General features: G+C 37.4%; 2 protein-coding genes across 2 annotated transcripts; both read left to right on the top strand.

The window, feature by feature from the left end:
* The first annotated feature begins 6,584 nt into the window (after window positions 1–6,584).
* Window positions 6,585–11,694, top strand: LOC137711111 (spermidine copper dependent amine oxidase 1). Its single transcript, XM_068450318.2, has 12 exons — window positions 6,585–7,192; window positions 7,574–7,683; window positions 7,774–8,079; window positions 8,373–8,485; window positions 8,578–8,908; window positions 8,988–9,203; window positions 9,312–9,548; window positions 9,740–9,925; window positions 10,477–10,617; window positions 10,747–11,015; window positions 11,128–11,209; window positions 11,306–11,694. Exons 1-12 carry the CDS (start codon window positions 6,952–6,954, stop codon window positions 11,438–11,440), a joined length of 2,367 nt encoding a protein of 788 aa, XP_068306419.2. The 5' UTR covers window positions 6,585–6,951; the 3' UTR covers window positions 11,441–11,694.
* Window positions 11,695–12,177: 483 nt separating this feature from the next.
* On the top strand, window positions 12,178–14,235 carry XRCC3 (homolog of X-ray repair cross complementing 3 (XRCC3)). The gene is made up of 2 exons (XM_068448758.2): window positions 12,178–13,608; window positions 13,888–14,235. Exon 1 carries the CDS (start codon window positions 12,251–12,253, stop codon window positions 13,139–13,141), a length of 891 nt encoding a protein of 296 aa, XP_068304859.1. The 5' UTR covers window positions 12,178–12,250; the 3' UTR covers window positions 13,142–13,608; window positions 13,888–14,235.
* Window positions 14,236–17,779: the final 3,544 nt, after the last annotated feature.

Below are 17,779 nucleotides of genomic sequence, written 5' to 3'. Positions count from 1 at the left end.
AAAATGTGAAGAAAAGGAAATAATTGAGCCATATAAAACACAAACATTAGGATATGGACTTTAAGTGGTGAATCCAACTGTCTATTTTTAAGGTTAAAAAATTAATATTGAAAGAATTGTGCAGAAAGTGAAAGGGAACATGTGAAAGTCATTTATCTATTCTTACGAGCCAGTTAGGGTTAAAATAACTTTTCCAAAATATATTTATTGCCACAAACAATATTTTACATTAATTTAAATTAAAGCATTATAGAGTAGTTTAACTGTTTAAGTGAGCGTGATATCGATATATAATAGGCTGAATTTAATAGCTATAACACTACTGTACAATAGTGTGAGTTTAATACATTCACATCACTCATAAGTTTAATATATTGAAGTCATGAGTTTAATAAATTGGTTTCACACTCAAATTCTCCGACCCATTATAAGAATATGATTTCTACATAAGTTCAATATATTAAGATCACACTGCCTTTTCCGATCTACTTCCTAAGAGGGGAGAGATAATTTGAACCCCTTGCACAATAAGTTGAAGAAGAAGGAAATCCTAATCACCAAAGCACATCACTTTTTAAAGAGCTTATTTAAAAATGTTAAACATACAAATTATAGCTAGTTGTTGACTAATATATATTTTTTGTAGTATATATTTTTTGTAGTATGACTTGGTGGAGGAGGAGGAGGTAGGTGGGGGAAGCTAACTCGGGCGAGCACAGCATGTCATGATGTAGTGGATGTCTAGTAGGCACCACCTGGACCAAGAACATACCTCCAAATAAGTCGATATATTTAATTTGATTAATTTTGATGATGCGAAAGAACAAGGGTCATTACACTCATTAAGTAGAAATCATTTTTTATTAAACAACTAAACGTATCATTTAATTACGTTTGACATTCTTGCGATCTTTTTCACTTTCACGCGATCACTTTCTCACTTTCATGCATGCAGACCACAAGATGCTCCAGCTAGCGAAGTACAATAATACAATTATAAGAATAAACTGCCAACTGACGCTTTAAATTGTTATTTAGTTGAAATCAATGTTCTAAAAGATACTAAGTGCTAGTCGGACAGCGGTTGGGACCTAGTTAGACGGCTAGGTAAGGCCTTGACGGACTAAGTGAATTCAAGTAAATTTATTATATATTATATAAATAAATGCCTATTTATATTTTATAAAATACGTAATTATATTGGGATATATAAATTGTAAAATAAAATGATATATAAATTATAAAGTATTTAAAAAGATTGAAAATATGGGAAACAAAATGAGGGTTCAACAAGTCTCTTACATTTTATTGAAAAAATAAAATGTAAAACGAAAATTATCGATTTTTCTGCATAAGTGAGAATCGCGACCTAGGTGAGTGCCTAGTGGCTTTAGGCAGGGCTAGGCGGACGCCTAAGAAGGTCTAGGCGTCATTTCTTGGTTTTGAAATGCTTATGGATTAATTAGAACGATGACCAGCTGCCTAGCGCCTAAATGGCGCTAGGCGATGATTTTTAGAACAGTGGTTGAAATTGACCCCTTAAACTTTTTTTTTTTTTGTGGTAAATTAATCACGTGCAGTGTTTGAAATTAGGGAGTTTTAACGAAAAACACACGGTACTATTCACTTTAACGAAAAACCATATTTTTACACTAAAAAGTCAATCCTGGTACTATTCACTTTACCCTTTATTTTGTCCTTATCATTAAAACTCAAAATTTTCAAACCCTTTTCATTAATTTTCCTTTGAAATTAACTAATTAATTCCTTACTGTCAGCCTCGATGAAATTTCATCCACATTGTTTTATGTTCAGGATCTTGTCCTTGAGTCTACTTTGCTAAACCCTAGAGAACTTTAACTAGCTTGTTAGATTGTTGACCAAAAAAATATAACTAGCTTGTTGGATTCCAAGATAGATCGTAGATCGTACTCTACTCTCCATTTTCCCCATGCATGGATGAAAATCATGAAATGAATGAATTATTTCGCTTTATTAGGTCAAAGAATCAAATAGAGTACAAACATTATTGGCTGAAAAGAAATGAAAATAAAAAACATGAGGGACAAGAATAATTAGTAAAATAAGGATGAGTCCCATCCCTCCAGAGTGGGACTTGGGCCCTCCCCCTAATCAACTTCAAACCACATTATCATCTCATGAATCATGTCCTTCTTCACTCCTTGTACGTACCAAGATGTACAGCCTAAAGGGGAAGCACTTATACAAAACAAGAAAATGGACGGCTATCCCTCACCATTCATTTATTCATTTGCATATAAAAATGGCCGACTTCAAGCTAATAAAGTTTTTCGCCTTACAAGAGTTGGGGAGGAACGTTTATTTCACGCAATCTTATTCTTATTTTGCATAAAAATTATTTCTAAAACTCGAACCCGTGATCTTTTGATTATAAAGGAGCAACATTTTCATCGCGCTAATACTTAGGGCTGGAAAAAAATCCCAAAAATCCCAAACCAAACCGAAAAAATCCCGATCCCAAACCAAAAAAATCCCAAACCAAAATTCCCGAAAATTTCGGTATGTCATCCCGAACCAAACCGAAATTTTCGGTATGGGATTCGGGATTACATCTCCATTTTTTCGGTATTCCCATACCGAATAGAAATAAATATTATATATATATATATATATATATTATTTTTTAATTATAAGAGAATTATTTTTTAATTAATGGTATTGGTAGCCACTAGTGTGATTAATCTTTGTCTCAACTAAATAACTAATGTTTGTTTGTTCAATTTGTTTGTTTCTATATTCCAGTTATCTCAACTAATGTGATTAATTTTTGGATATTAGTTTCCTGCATACCTAGCCACTAGTGTGATTAATCTTTGGATATTAGTTTCCTGCATACCTAGCCACTAGTGTGATTAATATGTGGATATTAGTTTCCTGCATACCTAGGCAAATCAAGGAAACAAAGGAGTAAAGACCATTATGCATGCATGAACATATCAGTATACATATATTGTATATATATACACGGACAAGGTGGGTACAGGGCATGCAATTAGTTGAGCTCAAATTTTTTTCTTTTGTTTTCGAGTACACAATATAGTTGTTCTTTCAGACATGGGCGCCGCCAAAATTTTCATTTAATTACAACTATGTGGAGGAGGAATCAAAGTTGGAATGTGGGGTGAGATGGCATTAGCCCAAAAACTTTGTGCACAAATGGGTAGTGGGTAGATTGAAACTTAATTTTAGCCCAAAAACATAATATGTCAAATTTTAGTCCAAAAGCCCAAAAACATTTCGGGATTCCCGATTTGTCCCGAAATCCCGAAATTATTTCGGGATTCCCGAAAATTGGGATTCCCGAAAATTTGGTTTGGGATTGGTATTGAATTTGGGATTCCCAAAAATTTCGGTTTGGGAATCGGGACAAGGGTTTCGGTATGGGATCCCATACCGAACCACCCCTACTAATACTTGCCCTCATTCATTCATTCGTACATACCTAAGCAAAAATTATGTGGCAAATTTTTTATTTAAATGTTACCAAAAGCACATTTGAGAGACCGTATTGTACCATCTCCTTATTATAAGTCAATTTTGTACGTATTAATGATATAGTATATTTTCCATTTGATTATATATTTGGTTTGCTTTTCTCAATTAGTTGTATTTCATTCGGCTTTATTTAGTTTGTACGTATGATGCGATCGAACTCATTGTCTCATAACTTTGGATGCATAACTAAATGTTCTTAACAACTTAACTACAAATTCGTCCACCTTTACAATAGCATGCATTTAAATCCTATTTTTCTCAATATTATTTGTATAAATAGATTCCATAAAAACTTTGATTATTTGAATTCATTTTTCAAATTGGAAATAAAATAAAATCTAGGGCCACCTTATCTTTCTCTCTTGGTTGTTTTTTTTCCCCGAAAAAGAGGCTACAATATTAGTTTAGATTATCTTGTTAAGATCCTTTGTATACAAACCAAAAAATAGGTAAAATCAAGCTCCTAGAAGGATAGACGATGAAGCACGTGCAACACATGAAGCACGTGCGCCGGATAAGTCACGAGTTTAGGTTTGCCTTTCCCGTGAGTCATGACAATGTTTTAAGTAATTAACACAATTTAAGCTGCATATCATCAAAATTTGGGGTCCATGTTGGATGAATTTCTTCCTGTGATCGAATTTTGATGTGATAATTTTCAACTTTGGACACACAATAATCAACCCGGCATTTGAAATTTGAAAACCCGAAAGTTCGAATTTTTCTAGAGCATAACTTGGATGTACCTAAATTTTTTGAAGTGAGGGAAGACACGTAGACAATACAAATGGAGTAACATAGAGTACGTGTAGCAGTTAGGTTTCACAGATGAGGCAACTTACTCTATTACCATGAAAAAATTAAAATTTCATTATAAAATCATATGAGATCACATGCAAAGTTCATTATTTTTCGAATGTGGTATTCATATTTTCAATACGAAATACATTGTGCTTTCTAAGTCTGAAATACCTAAAATGATTCCTTCATGAATAAAATGATTCCTTCATGAAAGCCACTTTATTGCTTATTGTGGTATTATATAATAGTTTTTTCATGAGGTCCAAAAATTTGAGTTGTTGGCAAGTGGCCCTGTGGGTGGGTAGGAATGTTGTCTTGCATCACAACGTGGGTTCGAACTCCGTCGGCTTCCTAATGATAGATTTGTTAGATTAGATGTTAGATTAGGGAATCGACGGGGTTCAAACCACACAGTGGTGCAAGGGCAACACTCCTCTCCACCATTGTGGTAGAGGGCCACTTGCTCTTATTTTCCAACTTTAATTAAATATCTTGATTTATGCATCTTTATAGAAAATTTTAATTTGAATATCTAAATATGAAAATCTAACTACTTTCATAAATAATAGTTAAAAGAAAATTTATATGCTATATCCATAGGTCGTTAAAATACATTTAACATGTGATGGAAGTATCTATGAAAATAAATAAAAATTAATCTTCCTATAATCCATGAAAATAGTTCAAATAAATTTCATCTTCCATGCATTTATAAATCCATATTAGTATATATGCTGATTTATATAGTACTTACAACATAGATTAGTCAACACAGTTAACATGTGATGGGGCAAAACAAACAATTGAGATGTAAATTAGGAGGAAAAAAAAATGAGAAATAATATTTAATTCTTATATTGATCCTAAATTGAGTAAAAGATAAACCGATAAATAAAGGTGATATCTATCACAATTTAATAAAAAGATATTTATCACAATTTACTGAAAAGATAATTTAAAAAAAAGTTGATATTGATAATCCGTGAATGGACCTAACCCAACAAAGTGGAGTAAACAAAAAAATAACTCACAAAATTGAACTTATATGAAGTTTATTCTATAATTCTAATTAATCTCTTGTTCCTTGTTTTATGAACCTATGGGTATGAAGATTCAACCTGAGTGATATATAGTAAATAATTAACAATAAAAATATTGTTTTTTTTTTTTTTTTAACTTTGGGTGGTAAGTACAATTGTAGGTGTCAATAACAACAATCCAAAAAAAAGGATTTGTGAAAGGTAGGGGGTCAGATAGGATATATTCCAAAAGGAGAGGGGTCTTATACCAAAAGATGCTAATCTTATGGCCTTATCATGCAAAATATCAAAATATGATTGTTGACCTCAATTGAATGTCCAATTGTCAATTAACAGCAGATCGTCCTATCACCCCCACCGCCCACTTATCTTATTGGTCCTTCTGATAAGTGCCATTAGCTAACGACCCCATGTCCCCTCGCTTTACATAGGAAAAGGTGAAAACTCCAAATCTCTCACTTTAGCCCACTACTCACGTTTACTCTTTATCCATATAAAGAAAGTGAAATAATGAAGAAAAAAAAAGAAAAGAAAAACAATTGCAAAATTTGCTAATTCGGAATTTAATTTGAAAATCATGTTTCGACCTTTCTTGATGTCCTTAATAACCAACAAATGGCAAGTGTTTTTTCTTGTTTGCATGCATTTACAAACATACTTTTTCGCTGTATTCAAATTTATATATATTTTAGTATGTTATCTAATATCTTAATATATAATAACATGTTAAATTTCTACCTATTCCTTTGTTCGATATTAATATAATAATTTGAAACTCTCACCTTTTTTTTAATACGGGTAATTTTTAAATTATATTTTCTCAAGTTGCAAATTATAATCGGAGAGAACGATTAACAATTATTGTAAAGTTATGATTACCACAATGAGACTAACCACAAGTGACAAGCAGGATAAAAAGTTACGGAAAGGAATCCTCTCTGGATCCACCCCATCAATCAAACCAGATTATATCATTTAAAATTTTAACATAGTAATGTGTAATTGACCTAAAATATCGTTAAAGTGACATCTTAATGAGTGAATTATTCTCAACAAATAGGAAATAGGTCGTCGTAAATACATTTCACTCTCGCTAACTAATTGGAAACAGCTACCACTAGTTGAAACGTAACTAAGTGAAGAAAACTACCACAAGCTGAAAGCCAAGTAAAAATATATAAATAAAGTTGAATTTCATAAAAAGAAAAAAGAAAAATGGAAGCGGCGTCCTATAAATAGGACACTTCCTCTGCCTCTCTCTCCTGGCTCTCTCTTTCGCCTCAGATCACTTCCTCTGTCGCTTCCTGTCTCACGGACTCGCCCCCTCTCAAAGATTCAGTTAAACGCCCGCCGCATTTGTAATCCTAGATTTCAGCAACCGTCGAGAAAATATCTTAGTGATTTCTCAGCAACCGTGCGATCATTTTCCCCCGACTTTCTCGGCTTTTGTCGCGGTGGTTAGTTACGGGGAGGGGAGAGAGAGTGGCGGCGAGCATTTCAGCACGCGCTGCATGTCAGTAGATTTTATAGAGACCTACTTTGCTGGAATTGGTGAGCTCGCGAACCCCTTGCAATGGCCTCAGCTTCGAAAAAAACGACGCCTTCCTGTTGCTTCCGCCCCGATTCGGCGGCTCTCGTTCCGCGCGAGGCGGCGCCGGCGGCGAAGACTTCTTCCAGCGCCGTCGTCTCGGCCTCCGGTGTTCAAGATTGGAGCAGCGTCGCTGGCGCCGAGGATCGGCGCGATGATCAGCGCCCCAAGAATATCGCCATGGCGGCCTTGTTTCCCAAACCTTCCACCAATGCCACCACTGCAGGTCTATTCACATTTCCCAATTTTATTTATTTATTGTGTGTATATATATGTTGTAAATATTGATTCTTTGAGTAATGTATGGTCGATGAGATGTGAAAATTTGAAATTTCTTGAATTCTTGATTTGTGTTTGCATAAAATGTAGGGTTCTTTTGCATTTTTGTTTAATTTTCGATAAGTCCTTCATTTACTAAAGAGTGAATTTTTCTTGTACGTTTACAAATAGGAATAACCTCGGAGAATTTCGAATGTAAAAAGCTGAAGACTTTCGCATTTGTCTTGAACTAATTAACTTTATGCTGTCTCATTTTCATGGTTTGTTTCAAGTGATTTCGATACTGAAATTTTCTGTTTAACTTGGTTGGTCAACTAATATCATGTAGGCATCCCAATCATGCTTAGGCCTCAAACAAGGCATCCATTGGACCCTTTATCTGCTGCTGAAATCTCTGTCGCAGTGGCAACCGTCAGGGCAGCTGGAGCGACACCTGAGGTTTGTTTGTTTCACCATTGAATTCTTCTTCAACAAATGGAATTCTTATTTGGTGAAATGGTTGACTAAATAGCACTTTCCGCATTCCAGGTTAGAGATAGTATGCGTTTTGTTGAAGTGGTTCTACTGGAACCAGATAAACACGTTGTTGCATTAGCAGATGCATACTTCTTCCCACCTTTCCAGCCATCATTACTTCCCAGAACCAAAGGTGGACCTATAATCCCAACCAAGCTTCCCCCTCGGCGAGCTAGACTTGTTGTTTACAATAAGAAGTCAAACAAGACAAGCACGTGGATTGTTGAGCTATCAGAAGTACATGCAGCTACTCGAGGTGGACATCACAGAGGAAAAGTAGTATCATCAGAAGTTGTTCCAGATGTTCAGCCTCCCATGGTACTTTTCTTTTGTGTGTTTCCTTTTGACATTTAAACTTGTTTGTACCCTTATATGGTCTGTTTTTTTTATGTTCATGAAAGATTAATTTGATGTTTTGGACTTTTAGCTGAAGAAAACACCATGAATGATAGAATAGATATCGATTTTTGTACCTGTGATAGTGCACTATTTGAACTGGCATTTGCTAAAGGACTTGTGATATATGAATATGATAAGCTTTAGTTGTTCCATAGCTGTCTGAAGTTTGAGGTTTCTATAAGTTCTTAACTTTTAATTTTCCGGAACTTCAGGATGCTGTAGAATATGCAGAATGTGAAGCTGTTGTGAAAGACTTTCCTCCATTTAGAGAGGCTATGAAGAAGAGAGGTATTGAAGACATGGACCTCGTGATGGTTGATGCCTGGTATGCAATTTACATTTAGTGCTCCTGTACATGTGGAATTTCGGCAGGTTAATCAATGACCTTCTACTTACATATTGGTGTTTATGCTGCAGGTGTGTTGGCTATCATAGTGAGGCTGATTCTCCTAGCCAAAGGCTTGCTAAACCACTGATATTCTGTAGAACTGAGAGTGACTGCCCTATGGAAAATGGTTATGCACGCCCAGTTGAGGGCATCTATATACTTGTTGATATGCAAAACATGGTGGTGATAAAGTTTGAAGACCGTAAGCTTGTTCCCCTACCTCCAGCCGATCCGTTGAGGAACTATACTCCTGGAGAAACAAGAGGCGGTGTTGATCGAAGTGATATAAAACCTTTACAAATTATTCAGCCTGAAGGTCCAAGCTTCCGTGTTAATGGGTACTTTGTGGAGTGGCAGAAGGTAATTTCCAAATTGGTTTCATAAGTAATATTTTTTCTTTATTAAAAGTTGGTAAATCAACTAACATTCTGGTTGGCAGTGGAATTTTCGTATTGGATTCACTCCCAGGGAGGGACTGGTTATATATTCTGTGGCCTATGTTGACGGCAATAGAGGGCGAAGGCCTGTAGCCCATAGGTTGAGTTTTGTGGAAATGGTGGTGCCATATGGAGATCCAAATGATCCACATTATAGAAAAAATGCTTTTGATGCTGGGGAAGATGGCCTTGGTAAAAATGCACATTCTCTAAAGAAGGTTTGAGGACTAATTCTTGGATCAGTTTTGGTATATGAATGTTTTCTTGGTATTCTGTGTTTTCTCTTTATTTTATCCATACTGGGTTGAATTAAACTACCATGACAGGGGTGTGATTGTTTGGGCTTAATCAAATACTTTGATGCACATTTTACGAACTTCACTGGAGGTGTTGAAACTATCGAAAATTGTGTATGTTTGCACGAAGAAGATCATGGAATTCTGTGGAAGCATCAGGACTGGAGAACAGGCTTGGCAGAAGTGCGCAGGTCAAGAAGGCTAACAGTGTCATTTATATGTACCGTGGCTAATTATGAGTACGGGTTCTTCTGGCACTTTTATCAGGCAAGTTCCACATAACTTTCTCACCTTTTCTTAGACCAAGTGTAGTGCATGTTCTTTTGAGTTTAATTGTTAACTTGCCCAGTATAATACAAACATTTTCTCTCTAAGCATTAGTTCCAGCTCTTTTTGAGGGTTTTCATGTTGTACGAGCTACCTGCCTAACAGTGAAATCAATATCGTGCTGTTTTCAGGATGGTAAAATTGAAGCTGAAGTTAAACTTACGGGAATTCTCAGCTTGGGAGCACTTCAACCTGGAGAGGTTAGAAAGTATGGTACTGTGATTGCACCTGGGCTATATGCACCAGTTCATCAACACTTTTTTGTTGCTCGTATGGATATGGCTGTTGATTGCAAGCCTGGAGAAACTTACAATCAGGTATGCAGCTACTAAAAGTCTTACAATCTAGCATTGTGCTTTCGGCTTTGAGAATTTTTTCTTTTGGGTTATATTATGTAGGAAGCTTGGCTTCCATGATGAACTATTCACAAAGTTTATGCAAAAGCATATTACAACACTGATTATAAGAGTAGTCCATGGATGTCTGAGGGCCACACCTACACCACAACATACTAATTAGAATATAATTGTGAAATTATGTTTGAGTTTAAAACTTCGTGAAACATCTTATTCTATCGAAACTGTAAAATCCACCTCCAAACCTGAGTCTAAAATGTGAAGCAGGAAAATATGATCACCCCCCTGCTCTTATTGAATGGTTTATCTCTAAAACTACTCAAGCACATTTAATAATGGTTTATTTATCCTTAAATCCATTTTACAAAATAGAAGTTTCATAGGTTTATTACTTCATAAGAATTTACTTATTATTACCTGCAGTAGTGATTAAATTGTGACTTTATCATTGCTTGTCAAAACAACTGTATAAGTCTTAAAATCAGTTTTTCTTCTGTAATTATTTATTGTAGGTTGTGGAGATGAATGTTAAGGTTGAGAAACCTGGAGAGAATAACGTCCACAGCAATGCATTTTATGCTGAGGAGACACTTCTCAGGACTGAATCGGAGGCTATGCGTGACTGTAATCCTTTGACGGCTCGCCACTGGATTGTAAGGCATTGTTACCATGATTTTGCAGCTTGTCCTGCTCAATGATTTCCTTCTGTTGTTTAAGATTCTCAGGTGCGATTCTTGTGTCCAATCTTGCTCATGCTGATTTGAAATTTTGTCATGGTCCAGGTACAGAACACGCGAACTGTAAATAGGACCGGACAGTTAACAGGCTACAAGCTTGTTCCAGGTTCAAACTGTTTGCCATTAGCTAGTCCTGAGGCCAAGTTTTTGCGAAGAGCAGCTTTCCTGAAACATAATCTATGGGTTACACCATATTCGCGTGATGAGATGTTTCCTGGAGGAGAGTTTCCAAATCAAAATCCGCGTGCTGGTGAAGGATTAGCCACATGGGTTAAGAAAAATCGATCTCTGGAAGAAACTGATATAGTTCTTTGGTTGGTTTCCCTCTCTTAGTTTATCATGTCCATATCTTACTTTTGCCTTTGTACGTTGTATGTACACATAACTGTTTTAAGCTGGTGGAAGTAACCGCGATGATGATTGCAGGTATGTATTCGGAATCACTCACATACCTCGGCTAGAAGATTGGCCTGTCATGCCAGTGGAGCGCATTGGATTTATGCTCATGGTATTCACGCGATAAATCTTTTTTATGCTAGAGCAGTTTGTCATTTTATTGTCTGGTTTCTGATCCCGCATTTTTGGTTGATTATTGCGGTTGCAGCCTCACGGATTCTTCAACGCCTCTCCAGCCGTGGATGTTCCACCAAGTGCATGTGAATTGGAAGCCAAAGAAAATGATGTCAAAGACAATGGAGTAGCCAAGCCGATTCAGAACGGGTTGCTAGCAAAGCTCTGAAAAACACATGCTTTCTTTGATTACCTTGTTTCAAATTCATTGTTTTTCTTTAAATTTTTTAGTATGATCGAGCTACGCGGGTTTTAAGTCTTAGCGGTTTCTGTTGTTCGTAAAGCACATAAACGATTACGAAATACATTCCATTTGTAATTCGTTTATGGTTTTCATATGTGCTTCATGTCCGGATTTTGAAAGATTGGTCCAGTATTTCAATCACATTAACATATCTTACAAGGGTATAGGTTGAGTACAAACTTACTTTTGGATGGGAGTTTTGGTTCGAGCTATATTCTAAATTCTGATTTAGTCTAAACTAAGGGGATGAGAATTTGAACTTGTGTTAGAGAGAGAGAGAGAGAGAGAGTGAGAGAGAGTATTGCTCTATCCCACTCATGATTATTGATCTCTTAACTCGTCAAAAAGTCATGACTATTGATCTCTTAACCTAATTGGAGCAATGTTCCTTCAACAAAAAAGTCATGACTATTTAACTCGTCAAAACGTGCAACTATGATCATTTTGTCAATTCTGCTACAACTTTTGTCAAAATGAAGTCGTGACCATTGATCTTTTAACTCGTCAAAACGTGCAACTATGATTATTTTGTCAATTTCGCTACAACTTTGTCAAAATGAGTTGTGATGGAAAGTCTATTGCTATTGAAGGATCATTACTTTAATTAAGTTTTAAACCAACTAAAAGACCAGAAGAGATGTCATTTTCATTCCCACATTTCAATTTCCCGCCCCACATTTAAGCTGCCACGGACTACCAAGGGCGTGACAAAAATTTGAATCTACCGAAATTCCAATGACACCAGAAAATCTCTTAACCCGTCCTCCCATCGCCGATAAATTAACGCTGGGCTGCCCAGTCCTCGACCGCTGCCTCGGTGGTGGCGTCCCCTGCTGTTCAATAACCGAGCTCGTAGCTGAAAGCAGTTGCGGCAAGACTCAATTTTGCCTCCAACTCGCCCTCTCCGCTCAGCTCCCGCCCTCCCACGGCGGCCTCTCCGCCTCCTCCCTTTACCTCCACACCGAGTTCCCCTTCCCCTTTCGCCGCCTCCACCAACTCTCCCAAGCATTTCGCTCCTCACGCCCACACCTCGTAGCCATTAACCCCTGTGAAGATGTGTATGTTGATAGTGTGCACGACGCATACCAGATGCTTGATATAATGCCAAAGATAGAGTCTTTCATTGAAAGCGCGAAAACCCGGTTGCCTGTCAGGCTAATTGTGATTGATTCCATCGCGGCGCTGTTCCGAACTGAATTTAACAACACCCCCTTGGATCTTAAGCGGAGGTCGTCGCTGTTTTTCAAGATTTCCGGGAAGTTGAAGTCATTAGCGAATAGGTTCCGGGTGGCGGTGGTGGTGACGAACCAGGTGGTTGATTTTATGGGGGAAAGTGATGGGGTAAATGGAGTCAAAGTGGGCAACTTTGGGTCATTGCACTCGTCTGGAAGACGCGTTTGCCCTGCTTTGGGACTTGCTTGGGCAAATTGCGTGAATTCGAGGGTCTTCTTGTCGAGAAATGAGGTGGTTGTTGCCGAAGGGAATAGTAATGAGCTGGAGGATGGTCTTTGTAGGCAAACAAAGAGGCGACTTGATATTCTTTTTGCGCCTCATTTGCCCCAAGCATCGTGTGAATTTGTCATCACACGGCAAGGAGTGTTTGGAGTTGTCTCAGCTAACAGATAAATCTGATGCTGATGGACGTGGTCCAGTACTTGTCTAAATTTTGAGTGTAGGCTTCTGCTAGCAAAAGTGAAGACTGGGTTACTAGACCAATGGTAATTCATTTGTCATGGGTTCTGAGGCCAAGTTTTTGCGAAGGGCAGATTTCTGAAACATGATATTTGGGTTACACGATACGCACGTGATAAGATGTTTCCTGGAGGAGAGTTTTCAAATCAGAATTTACGTGTTGGTGAAGGGTTGGCAGTGGAATTTTTGTATTGGATTCACTCTTAGGGGGGACTGATTATATATATATATATATATATATATATATATATATATATATATATTATGTACAAGATGTTGATGGCAGTAGAGGCAAAGGCGTATTGCCCATACATAGAGTTTCATGGAAATGGTGGGATATGGAGATCCAAATGATCAACATTACAGAAATGTTGATGTTGGGGATGGGGATGATGGCCTTGGTAAAAATGCTTCTGTAATCAATTTAGATTCCGTTTATGAATATTTTATGGTTCTTTGTCTATGGTACAACAGTACAGCTTTAGCCTCTAAGATATTGTTAGAACTTGAATTATCGACTTTCTTATATGCGAACATTTTCTCACTCTTTAGCATCAGTTCCAACTCCTTTTCAGGGTTTCCATGCAGTATTCACTTATCTTTTATGAGCTACCTGTCTGTTTTCTCGCTGTTCTATTTATTTTAGCCTTCTGGTTAAGCCAATGTTATGCTGTTTGCAGGCCGGCAAAATTACAGTTGAAGTTAAACTTCCAGAAATACTCACCTTGGGAGAACTGCAACCTGGAGAAATTAGATGTAAGGTACTGCGATTTCATCTGGGCTATGTGTACCAGTTCATTAACATTTCTTTGTTGCTCGTATCCATACAGCTGTTGATTGCAAACTCGGGGAAACTTAGAATCAGGTATGCTACTTATAGTCATACCATCAGGCATTGTGCTTTTGGATCTATCTGCAAAGTGAATGCCAGAGCATATTACAACTTTAATTATGAAAGTAACTGATGGATGTTTGAGCACCCATTAGATCGCTGGTTAGACGATAAATCTGAATTATGTTTTAGTTTAGAGCATCGTATATTACCCCAGTAATACCAGCTGAAACATCTTGTTCTGTAGAAAGTGCGAAATCCCCTCCAACCTGAAAGTCTAAGACGTGAAGCAGGAACAAATGATCAACCCTTCATCACTTCTTGCTTTCAATATAACTCCCACCACGATAACATGCTCTAAAATGACGCAAAAACGCGTCATGGTACTTGACCTATGATGTTTTTTTTTTGTCAATCGACGCGTTTTTTGCTTCAAGATACTTGAATTATGAAGCCTGTTTTGCGTCATAAACTTTGTCACACCCGAATCTACGAGGCTATTAACAAACATCATTTTTGCATAGGACCAACTTTGAACTATTAACAAGCATCATTCTACGGGAATGCATCTGCAGTGCTTAAGTGCGTACGAGATGAAGTACATGCCAATCCATTCCTTGATACCGAAGGATCGAGGACTACGAGGTTAAGCGCGTAAAGCAGAAAATCATTGCAAAGAAAACAGAAATCCATTAATTCAAAACATATCTGCGATCCTTAATTATATCACGTTAACCGCAAAGGGTGAAAAGAAACAGATAATCTAGAAAATGACATGCAACTAGATGTTGAATACGACGGTGATGGATCGATCAGTCCACGATGACGAGACTTCGATAATCTTTGCCGGAGATGGATGCTTCCATGACATGGTTCTGCCGGTCAACTTTCCAACCTTTTTCTTTGTCCCAAATATCGTTGAAGGAAACTTGTCCAATCAGATTATCATCCCCTTTCTCCTCCCTAAACTTCCAGCTATTCCGGCCGTTGTAGCCGCTACAGGTGTACCTGTATAAGGGAGCCAAAACCTCTTTCCTCAGCCGGTCTACAACTCTGCTCTCGTAGTTTTCCTTGTATTCCTCCGCGTATGATGCTGGAGGGAAAACCTTCCGCGCAATGCTTTCCCACAGCAAAGTGGCCCGGGCAGCGTGGGATTCATAATGGTTTCCGGTAAGGAAACAGTCTGCAGCAGTGGTTACCTCGGCATACTTCTGATCATCGTCACCATCATCATCGCCATCGCTGTCGTTGCTCACATAATATTTAAGGTAATCATGCTTGAATTGTCCCTTCAATTTTTGAATATCTGACTCCAAGCACTCCACAAAAACATCGGTTACACGGTCATGTAACAACTTATAATCCGGATCACCCTCGTACATCTCTACAGCCTTCTTGGTCAGTTTCTCGAGGGGCTCCAGTGTCCCCCATCTACCGTCTCGGCCTTGTAGGAGGCGGTGCAGAAGTTCTACAAGGCTATACAAACCCATACTCCCAAAAGAGGAGGCAATAGGCGCAATGTTGCACAATAGGGTCTTTGGGTGGTTCTGGTGGAGCCAAACCGCCGCCCTGTAGAACGCTTGTTCATATGATTTTCCATTCCTATAGTCATTCAGATGACATATGAGCTTGAGGGTGGTTAGGGGATCGTCGGACCATGCCAGCGGCAGCAGTTGCTTGAGATAGTCACAGGAGGCCTCCACCTCCGCCTTTAAGGCTGGTGGATAACTTTTGATCGATGCGGTTGCAAACTCGTAGTACCCGTAGTTGTCATAGTCAGCCGGTTCGACGATGTTGAAAAAGATATCAAGGCAGGGGTCGCCCGAGGAGAGTTGGAGGGTAGATTCAGCAGTACTGAATCCCATTGCCATTAGAGGGGTTCTGCTACTGCTCCTAGTGCTCATTGCTGTTCTCTTGGCGGTTGGAGCTATCCCGTTCCCGAATTTCGGAACCATCAGAGAGAGTGATCTGCCTGGAATTGTCAGGTTTGGAGGAACAAGAGTCGGAGAGTTCGGATAAGCCGTCAATCTCACTGCGAGTTGTGAGATTTTGCGGGCGAGGTTTGTGTTTGCTGCTTTCATAACTGATGGGAGGATTTCCGTCAATTTTTCCACGAGGAGAGAAGTGAATATTAGGGCAGAAATATAAACGCTGTTTACTTGGGTGACAAGGAATTGGGCAAAACCCTAAATGGTTGCTTATCCAATTCAAATCTATATTGATTAGATAAATGATTTTATTTACTTGGGTGCCAAGGAATTGGGCAAAACCCTAAATGGTTGCTTATCCAATTCAAATCTATATTGATTAGATAAATGATACTATAACTTAAAAAATTGAAAATAATTAACCTACATGGCACATGTCAATCTCTTAATATTGAGAAAAACTTGTGCAGGACTTGGCTTGCCACCGGATCATGCTGAGTGACACTACCACACCATTCATAACTTGCCATGTGTTAAGCATATTGTTGCATTAGTATAATTTTTTATTTTCAATTTAAATCATAACTAATAAAATTAATAAAAAAAAAACTTTTTAAAAACACCCGACTTTGAGGGAGTGTAATTACTGGTTGAAAGGTTCATTAAACCATCTTAAAGATTCATTAGGTTTCTCACTAACCCCATTATTTATATATATTATGGATAATTATCAGGTGAAGTACTCAATTATCAAAGCCACCTTCCTTCACCGGTTGTTTGTAATTCCCAGTTTTCAAATATTATGACTATTGATGTGAAATTGAATAAATTAAAAGCAATCATAATCATGAGAGAGAAAGATGATAGATTGGGGAATCAGGGAAGAGGGAGGCTGAGTAGTAAGAGGGGGGAGGGGGGTGGTGGTTTTGCTGCAGATGGAGTAAGGTTGAACTGGGGTTGGGTCAGTTGGTGGTGGTTTTGGAGAGGAAGGTTGAGCTGGGGTTGGGTCCGTTGGGGGTGGTTTTGCAGATGGAGGAAGGTTAAACTGGGGTTGTGAGTTTTATTTTAACCATTTTTTTTAAACAATCGATATTATCTAAAAAGATTATAATAAACTAGCAATAATATGGTTTAAATTCACCGTTGATGAGCATCGAATCTAAAACATTTCAATTACAAATGAAGAAAAGTAGCACTTAAAGAACTTATTTTAATTTCTTGAAGAAATAATTTTTTTTTTTCCAATTTAAGCCGCACATAAACTTTTTCCCACTTATTATCGTGGCAATGCTCACCACCTAAGAACCAATTCGAATTCCGGATAAGGATTCGATTTCGTCCGATATTTTTATTGATCCACGTGCACCGATCAAATTAACATTACACAACTACCCAGATCACAAGTAAATTAATTATAATGACGATTTGTGTTAATTATAATTAACAGGATTTTCTTTTGCAAGATTTAGGAGTTTGTTATTGTTTGGATTTAATTACTTCAATCACTCTTCTCTATATCTTCTAGTTCATTGTAAAATATAAGATCGTCAATTGTAGGCTACTTGTAAAAAAATTAAAAATAGAAAAACAGTAAACATCTTGAGTTTCCTTCCTCTCCTCATCTACACCAAATTTTGCCAATAAAACAAAATCTTATAAAAAAAAGAGAAGAGAAATGTGAAATTATTTATCGGGTTGTGTTCTCCATATTTATTTATTTTCCTCACACATCTTTTTCAAAATTTAAAGGTGAAATTCAATGAATTAAAAAAGATTAATTAAAAAAATAACGTGTGAAAAGTTAAAAAAAAT

Source organism: Pyrus communis, chromosome 6, assembly GCF_041283825.1.
Source record: "Pyrus communis isolate YQ-2024b chromosome 6, ASM4128382v1, whole genome shotgun sequence".
Classification (NCBI taxonomy): Eukaryota; Viridiplantae; Streptophyta; class Magnoliopsida; order Rosales; family Rosaceae; genus Pyrus; species Pyrus communis.
The sequence above is the reverse complement of the archived record's forward strand: the minus strand, read 5'-3'. Positions and strand labels throughout refer to the sequence as shown.

What these genes read in the sequence shown, in the direction of transcription:
- LOC137711111 (XM_068450318.2), top strand. Translation starts at nt 6,952, where the DNA reads ATGGCCTCAGCTTCGAAAAAAACGACGCCTTCCTGTTGCTTCCGCCCC. An exon ending in CAGCTGGAGCGACACCTGAG is followed by an intron (nt 7,684 to 7,773) that starts GTTTGTTTGTTT and finishes TCCGCATTCCAG; the next exon opens with GTTAGAGATAGTATGCGTTT. An exon ending in CTGGAGAAACTTACAATCAG is followed by an intron (nt 9,926 to 10,476) that starts GTATGCAGCTAC and finishes TATTTATTGTAG; the next exon opens with GTTGTGGAGATGAATGTTAA.
- XRCC3 (XM_068448758.2), top strand. Translation starts at nt 12,251, where the DNA reads ATGACACCAGAAAATCTCTTAACCCGTCCTCCCATCGCCGATAAATTA.